Raw genomic sequence first — 8,936 nt, 5'->3', positions numbered from 1 at the left:
TTAGACTTGTTAAAAATTACACAGCCTGGGACAATAAAACCATCTTTAAGAGTGTTAACCTCCACCTCACTCCCATTATGATAGCTACTATCAAAAAAGAAGAAAAGTAAAAATGCTGGTGAGAATGTAGAGCAGTTAGAACCCTTGTTCACTATTTCAGGTGATGTAAAATGCAACTTCCACCACAGAAGAGGCACCTTGGGTACTGGTGCTGTTCTCTAGGGGACTGGTTATGCTGCTGTGTTCATAAAACTGTGCCATACGTTTGGGATTTTGTACTTTTTTCACATGTATATTATATATCAGATAACATGTTAATTGAAAAAGGTGGGCATGGTGGCATGCACACACCTGTAATCCCAGGGACTGGGATGTGGGGGCTGAGGCAGGTAGATCACAAGTTCAAAGTCAATCTCAGCAGCTTGTTCAAAATCAAAGCAACTTAGTGAGGCTCTATCTCAAAAAGTACTGGGATGTGGCTCAGTAATTAAGAACCCTTGGATTCAATCCCTAGTACCAAAAAATTCCTTTAATAAAAAAGCAAAAGAACTAAATTCCACTGCCACATCCACACCACCACATACAACTGAGCTCATTCACTTTGCTTTCCATCCTATTAATGTGGGCCGACTCTTTGTGCTTCCATCGAAGAAAAGGATTTCTTCCTGTGCATTGATCATCCCTCTCTTTTATAAGGGTGTTAACATGGCAAGCCTCTCATCTCATTCCCCATCTTTTCCTCCAACTGTATCTTTCCCATCAACATACAGACATGTTACCACTTTTCTAATTGTCAAGACAACTTTGTCTTAACCTTCTATTATGGTACTTTATTTTTCTCCTTTTCTTCCTGAAAGTAATACTCCTCAAATGATTTATCTGTACTCACTGAATCCAGTTTTATTCCAACATTCTCTTTGAATCACCTCCAATCAGGTGATGTTATCAAGGTCACCTCCACATTATTCAAGATAATAATCGTTTCATCCTTACCTTAAGTGATTCCCAGCATGTTCTGTTTTAGTCATCACTCCCTTTTCTCTGAAACACTGTCTCCTCAACCCAGAATGCCACCCTCAATAGCTGCTCCTTTTCAACTTTCTTTTGTTGGATTCTCATCTCTCTGACCTCTGCATTTTGGAAAGTGCCAGAATTCATCTGAGGGCCTCTTCTATGTTGACTTCTTTGTGGCTCAGCTATGGTTTGGATATGGTTTGAGTGTGTCCTCTAAGTGTTAACATGTTGGAAGCTTGATCCCTATTGCAGTGGGTGGTACAATCTTTAAGAAGTGAGCATAATGGGAGGTCACTGGGGGCACTCCCCCCAGAATTAATGTGGTTCTTGTGAGACCTTCTGTTAGTTCCTACTAGAGGGTTGTTTTAAAAGTATAAGATTAGGCCCTCCCCTCTCTGGCCTTCCTGTCTTACTGTGTGACCTCTCATTCTCACTTGTGTTCCCAGCATGATGCCATCCACCATGATGTGATATAGCCAAGGGGACCCTCATCAGAGGCTGCATTTATGGGGCCATCTAATTTTGTTCTTTATAACTCTAAAACTGTGAGCTAAATTAACCCCTTTATAAAGTATCCAGTTTCAGATATTTTATTATAGCAACAGAGAATGGACTAATATAGGCACTCATCCAGTTTCATGACTTCACGTGCTCTGTAAGCTGATAAATATCACATAAGCACTACAAACCAGACTTTCCTGAATTCATATTCCTCTATACATCTCTACTTGAATGTCTGATGGACATCTCCAATTTCACATGTTCAAAATCAAAATCCTTATCTTCCCCCTAAAAAGCTACTCTTTCTTCACAAAATTCCCATCTTAGTTAATGGCAACTTGAAACAAGACAAAACCCTTTGAGTTATTTTTGACTCCTCCATCTCTCATAAACAAACTCAATCTGCCAGCAAATCCTCAAACTAAACCTTCAAAAATATTTTCAAAATCTGACCACTTCCATAATTTCTGCTACTCCTTTGGTCCAGGACACTTGTATAGTTCCTGTATTATGGCCACAAACTCCAGATTGTCTCCTTGCTTCCACTCTTCACTCCCAACCAGATTATTAGTGCAACAGCTAGTCAGTCATCCCCTTAAAATGTTAATTATATCCTCTGATCAAAACCCTCCATTGGGTCCTGTTTCACTTGGAGAAGATAAAAAGTCCACATGATTTACAGAGGCCTTCACAGTGTCCCTCCACTGTACCACCCTCTTAACTCTTCCTTCACTCTGTTCCATTTACATTGGCTTTCTTGCTGTTCCTGAAACATGGCAGGTCTGTTCCTGCTTTAGGGCCTTATAAATCTTTCTTCTTGGCCAAGAATGCTCTTCCCTCCTTTATCCTCAAGGATCATTCCCTTCATCTCCTTCAGAACTTTGCTCGAATGTCACTTTTTTATTGAGGTCCCCTTTGACCACCTTATTTAAAATTTTAAGCATCCTTTCTTCCCACCTTACCTTCCCAAAGTCCCTAACACTTCTTTAATTTCTCTCTACACTTCTCTTCTAATAATTATTTATTTATACTCGGTTTACTGCTCATATGTGAATGACATGAGTGTGGGAATTTTCATGTTTTGTTGACTGCTGTATCCCCTGTGTCAAAAACTAGGTGTGGTATATAATAAGAGTTCAATTCATATCTGTGGAATGAATGCATGAATAAATTATTTCATTGCTTGTCAGTACACTAAGCTTCATAAAGGCAAAACCCGTATCTTATTCATCTTCATGGTAAATGACAGCCTAAATGGAAGAATAAGAATAGATCTTTGGGTCAATTAAGATAAGTGGGCAAGGTGTTTAGTATTCTCTCCATTTTTAATCAAAATGGCTTGACTTCTCCAACTATGTCATGTGGCCCAAAGTTATCAACTGTCTTTTCTTCCTGTTAAAATTTTTTTACTTCACAAAGAGAGCAAAGATTACAGTGATCAGTGTGTGCAACAAAAATAAGAGTTATGAAAAGAAGACTATAGTTATTAAAACTAGATGTGGTGGCACACACTTGTAACCCCAGTAACTTAGAGGCTGAGGCAGGAGAATTCTACATTTCAGTCCAGCCTAGGCTACTTAGCAAGACCCTGTCTCAAAATAAAAAGGACTGGGGATGTGGCAAAGTGTTAAAATGCCCCCTTGGGTTTAATCCCCAGTCTCTAGTACCAACAAAAAAAAAAAAAAAAAAGGAAAGGAAGAAAGGTACAAATCAATTTAAACCTTTAACGATGATATAAACCTACTTGCTCAATTCATTACAATATTTGTCCTTTCAGAGAAAGATTAAAAGAAGCAGGTATGATTCCACAGGAAGGAAAAAAATCAACATATGTGCTGGTTTAACTGTAGGAATTCCAAAATACACTAAGCAAACAGAGAAATGTAAGTCTTATAATATGAAGACCTTATATTATTAAATGAAGAGCACTTTCTATTCACCTGAATATATTTTTAGAGAAAATTTCAGTGCTTGGAAAATTGCTACAACTCCCTGTACCCTGCACCACCACCCCCCCCCCCCCCCCGCCCTGCCACACACGCACACACAATCCAAATGACAAGTTCACATGTTGATTTTTAAAATTTATTTATATAATTATAACATTTCACATGAAAGTTTTAAGTTGACTATGTGGCCAAAGACTTGAGTTCTTTTTCTCAGAATAAGTGTACTTAAGGATGCTTTTCTGTCCACTTCCCACAGTGGTACTTCCATCCACCTCAGAGGAGGGCTGAGGAACATCATACATGCCAGTAGTTACCACTGCTGGCAACAGACCTCACAGGGCACAAACACTGCACTTGTAACTATCCTTCAGCATATCCACAGTGAGACTGGGAGCAGGTAAAGAGGACTCAGTATTGCAAAGCAGGTAAGTTGGGGATGATGATGCCCACTACCAATGGAGAACCACCTTACAAAAAGGAATCACTAACATACATCAAAATTTCAGAGTCACACACAGGAACTACGTGAGAGGTACATGGGCTATAGACGAAGCTGACTGCTGATTAAGAGAAACCTTATTTAAATCACAATCAGAAGTGTAGAAACACATTGATGACGTTATGACATATTAATGGGAGTATTCAAATTACACAAATTAACTTGTATATAAAAAGCCTTTTTGGAACATACTGTATGCAGATCAGCTGTGTTATCTTCAAAGGCCACTGTCTTTTTATAGTATCACTATATTTTTGTAGTACCCCTTGCCCATTACAATGACACATAGCCAGCAATTATCTCCAGAGTTTCAGAAAGGAAACCGTTTCCCTAAGTAACATTTTCACACATCATTGTTATCTCCCCACAAAAAGAACACTTCCATTCACATAGTAAAAAAAGGGAGTTTTGACTGAAGAGGCTTACACATGGAATAGTCAGATATCCTTGTTTAGCTTGATTGTCCTTATTTATTTTTGCTTCCCAATATAATTAACAGTGCAGTGCCCCCCCCTACTAAAAATGTGTAACAATAAATTATATGCAACTTTATCTAAATGACTATTATCTGTTATGAAACAGATAAATTTTGACTGTGAAGCTGGCAAAATTAGTGCCATGATTTTCTCATAAGACATGAGTGGTCAAACCATTTAAAAATTGCCCCACCTTTTCCCTGGTAGAGAAGTTATGAATTTGGTAATGTAAACAAAACAAGTGGTCACAATAATGAAAGAATAGCTCTGTTCCTCTATTTTTTTTTTTCTTTCTCCACATTCTTTTGAATATGCTATTCAAACAGCTTGTTGCCAGGACCGTTTTGGGATAATTAATGGAGGCTCTCTTGCCAGCCACTAGAAATTTTAAATGACACCAACAGTTATGAGAAAATTCTCACACATTTTATCTGTTTACATTACTTCTGGCTTCTTAGACAAAAAATAGAGGAAATGCTCTGAATCAGGAGCTATTTATTTTTAAATTAACAGTACCAAAGGGAAAGTTATCTTTCCATTAACACCCCCCAAGCCTAGACTTATTAGGAACAGCCTTTCCTTAAAGTTCAAAACCTGACACCAGGTATTCAGCTGAAATCCACAGTCCCCTGACACACTCCTCCTTTATCTCCAAATAACACTGGTTCTTATCCTCCCTGTGTTAGAATCAGTATAGGAACTGTTGGAGAAGAGTCAGCTTTCACCTAAGGCAGCAATTTGCAAGGGAACAGGTCTACATACCTACACTCCAACAGTAGTCCCCTTATCCTAAGGGATGCCATAGATTCCCAAGCCCTGGATTCCCACCCTTCATTGTCCCAGCAATTATAGCATGTTTGCACATGTTCCTGCCTCACAGGTAGCACAACAGTGTATCTTACAGTTCTGTCCCATAAATGGCCTTAAAACGTAGATATTCTTCTAAACACTGAAGAACATTATCATCTACCTTTGGGTCAAACTTGTTGGCCAACAGGTGATGGTTTTGAAGCATCCAATGCAGATCCCCAGCACCATAAATACAGATAGTCCGCTGGTGGATTCCAGAGCAAGGTTCATAAGATGCCCCCTTATTGATATCTCCCTCATGTGACTGCCACTTGATTAGCCTGGCAATGGAAATCATGTCAGAAATGTCATACTTGTGGTTTACGGGAACAGAGCCAGGCATCCATGAGGCCCGCTGAAGGGTGGCCCAAAGGTGTTCATCAGGGCTATAGGTGTCTTTTACCCATTCGATCAGTTGTTGGGATTTAGGGTTCGTTAAGACATGCTGAATGAAGTCTCTAGAAGCCACAATATAAGCATTCCCAGTGAACATGGTTAAATTATTAGGAGGAGGATCCTTTTTCTCATTAGTTATATACAATATGTCTTTCACCACATAGTGATATTTCCAGCGTCTTTTTTTAAACTCAGTAGGTATCTCTGACTCCATACTGTTCTTCCCATTCAACATCTTGAGGGCCTGGACCATCTCAGCATTGGTCTTTATAGGAAAGTCTGTCCCACATGTATTTAGGAAGTATTTCCATGGCACTGGGCTCTGGAGCAAATCTTCCATACAGTTCAGGTCAGCCTGAACCCTGGACCATGAGGCATAAACCACCCGAACCAGCTTACTGGCTACGAAGACATTTGGGAAGCATGAAGTAATCGCATGGATTGCCTCTTTGAAAGTTTCTGGGGACTTCTGATCCACGTGGACACAGTATATATTCTGAGGGGCATACACAGCCCGCAGCAGCCTTTCAAAGTTTTCAATCTTCTCATGAACTACCATAGAGTATGCAATAGGGAAATCTAACTCTTCTTTGCTCAATGGGAACTGTATGAACTTCCTTGTAGCCTTAAAGTGCTCACAGTCTCTGGTCAGGCGAAGGTAGTCAATATCATTGAAAGGCTCCCGTTTCTTCTTGATCTCCAGATTATTCAGAATAGCCTGGATCACTGCTTCCCGGTCCCCTCGGATGATCCCAGAACAGTTGATGGACCTCCTTGCTGGCAGCTTTAGGGACTTGTACAACTTATCCCTACAGTATTGGCTTTGAAATTCTTTGGAGTCCAGACCACACTTCAATCTGAAAGAAAGTCTCAGAGCAACAACGGCCAGCAGCATATAACCGCCAAGGGCCCATAAGTGATAATGCCGGGAGAGTTTCCTCCATGAAATCATTTTCACAGGATGAGAGACAGAGTTTGTGTACAATGGAGGAGGAGGTGGAGGAGAGAGGACTCCTTGGACAAAACAAAATGCCTCCAATTATAAATGAATCATGAACATGTTCCCAGCAATGTCAAGTGCAACTCCAAACTGATGGCAAAAATATATTTCTTCTCTGGTCAAATATCCTCATTACACACATGCCTAGGAGCCTCTTACAACTGGCTTCTTGTGGAGACCTATATCCTGATCCCACAACTAGCTGACCACACCAGGATCAGGATCCAGCTCCACCTCCACTTCAGGAGAGAGAAAAGGAAAGAGAACTAAGCATTCGCTGACATAAAGGTATAATTAGTAGAAGGAAGTCCCATCTTTCATTCCTTATTCTTCCTCCCACCCCTGACTACCCTAGAATGTAGCTCTTATCTGAGGTCTAGAATTTCCAGTAAGTCTGGAGACAAAAATCCATGAAATTCAGACTCATAGCCCCAGTTCTAGATATCTGAAAGTCCTTTTAAAAGTAAAAACTACATTTCTTGTTTCTATTTGGCAATCTGTATATTAAGATACTTTTCACCATATGTACTTCATTGGCCACATATTGAACCTAGGCAACCTTTTTAAAAATGTGCTTAAAGTAATACAATTTCATATTATCCCAAAAATGGTATGTAACCTTTCAGGTAGTCCATCAAATTTAAAATATATCTATACACAGGGACAAACATAGCTGTGTATATACAATATTTAATGAATCTCCTCGATGAACCAGAAATCTCTTTACATTGTCCTATTTAATCTTCACAACTAACTTAAAAATGTAATATTAATAGGCCTCTTTTTAAATGGAAAAACAGAAAATAAATAGCATACATGCTATAAGAAGCAAATATGGGACTTCCTTAGTATTTTTGTCTGCAAGTCTAATATTTTCTCAACCAAATCACAGCTACCTTTTTAATATAATATAGGGCACTGAGTACCACTAAAGAAAACCAGATATTGCAGGGGGAAAATCTCTGAAAGGATAGAAACAAAATGTGATGCATCCTTTTTTCTTTGTTGCATCTCTAAGCACAAGATTTTACCCTGTTTAGAAGTAACTTTTATGGGAAGCTAAAGAAAGGAAAAATTAAAAGAAAAGCTCACCTTTAACAGCTTCTTTCCTCCTTAAGCAAGGATGTGATCCTGTTTTCAAGTGAAGACAGGTTGGATTCCATGGAAGCAAATGTAGACACCATATTCCCTGGTCTTTTTCTAACCTCCAAAATATGTTTTCTGATATTCACAAGATGTCCAAGACTGATGCAAATTCCTCTAGGATCTCTGCAAAGTAGAGCAGCAGGTGACTCTATCACTCACCTTTTGGCTTCCTACTCTCAGATAAGGAAAGAAGCTTACATAAATCAGTCAAGAGCAAATTCTCAATCAGGAATCATCTAGGCATGTGAGTAAGGCAGGAAAAAAATGTTAGCAATATCTGAGAAAGCAAGCATTTTGATCAGAACAACCCAGTTTTTACCTGTGCTCTCCTGTCATGAAACTATTCCAAAGAACCTATCACTGCTCATACAAGAACTTAAAAGCATTTCCCTCCTCACCCAACAAGGAACCATAGAAACACACAGGTGTGCCCCAGCCTTCTTTTGTTAGGGAGTGTCACTCCTCATGTTAGGAGTGCATGATTGAGACACTAAAAAAAAAAAAACCTTCAAGGACTTTTTTCTATTGTTATTTTACTAAAACTTTTAAAAAATCAATGAAAACCAGAGTCCTTCAAAATTGCTTCATTAAGAAAAAAAATCCCATTTACCTAAGATGACTGTTAATAATCTGCATGTTGTAGACATACCTACAGAGTCCAGAATGTGGCTCTCCCTCACTAATTTCTGAGGTCTGAGGTCTGGGGGCCTGAGGTTCTTGGCCATTTAAACAATGGATTACACTATGGGTTGCTGGATTCAGTGAGAACCCTATGGGGTAGTTTTGGCAACAGAGTGTGGAAAATACTTTCTTCAAAGCTGTTGATATTGTTCCCCCACCACCACCTGCCCCATTTCCTCCAACTACCACTCCACAAAAGCTGCATCCTTGGCCAGATACCTGAATTGAAGAATTTATTTTAAAGAACTTGACCAGGTATAAAGTAGATAACTGCAAAAGTAGGAAGAGGTGACAACATTCAGTTATTTGGGCAATAGCAACTGTTGGAAGTAGCTACCACTCAGATTGGAGTTAGGGACAAGTTGGAAATTACCAAATTTAAAATTTGAGTAGGAGAGTCCCCAAAAGCAGAAACTCAGACATCT

At 39.3% G+C, this 8,936-nt stretch overlaps 1 protein-coding gene across 1 annotated transcript; it reads right to left on the bottom strand.

Moving 5' to 3' along the window:
• Positions 1 to 5,337: 5,337 nt before the first annotated feature.
• Positions 5,338 to 6,636, bottom strand: Gcnt3 (glucosaminyl (N-acetyl) transferase 3, mucin type). Its single transcript, XM_027926191.2, has one exon. It carries the CDS (start codon positions 6,634 to 6,636, stop codon positions 5,338 to 5,340), a length of 1,299 nt encoding a protein of 432 aa, XP_027781992.1.
• Positions 6,637 to 8,936: the final 2,300 nt, after the last annotated feature.

The sequence above is a fragment of the Marmota flaviventris genome, chromosome 2, assembly GCF_047511675.1.
Source record: "Marmota flaviventris isolate mMarFla1 chromosome 2, mMarFla1.hap1, whole genome shotgun sequence".
Classification (NCBI taxonomy): Eukaryota; Metazoa; Chordata; class Mammalia; order Rodentia; family Sciuridae; genus Marmota; species Marmota flaviventris.
Note: the sequence above shows the minus strand (reverse complement) of the source record. Positions and strands in the feature narration are given on the sequence as shown.

Excerpts from the sequence above, each read along its gene's own strand:
- Gcnt3 (XM_027926191.2), bottom strand. The coding sequence starts at position 6,636 with ATGATTTCATGGAGGAAACTCTCCCGGCATTATCACTTATGGGCCCTT.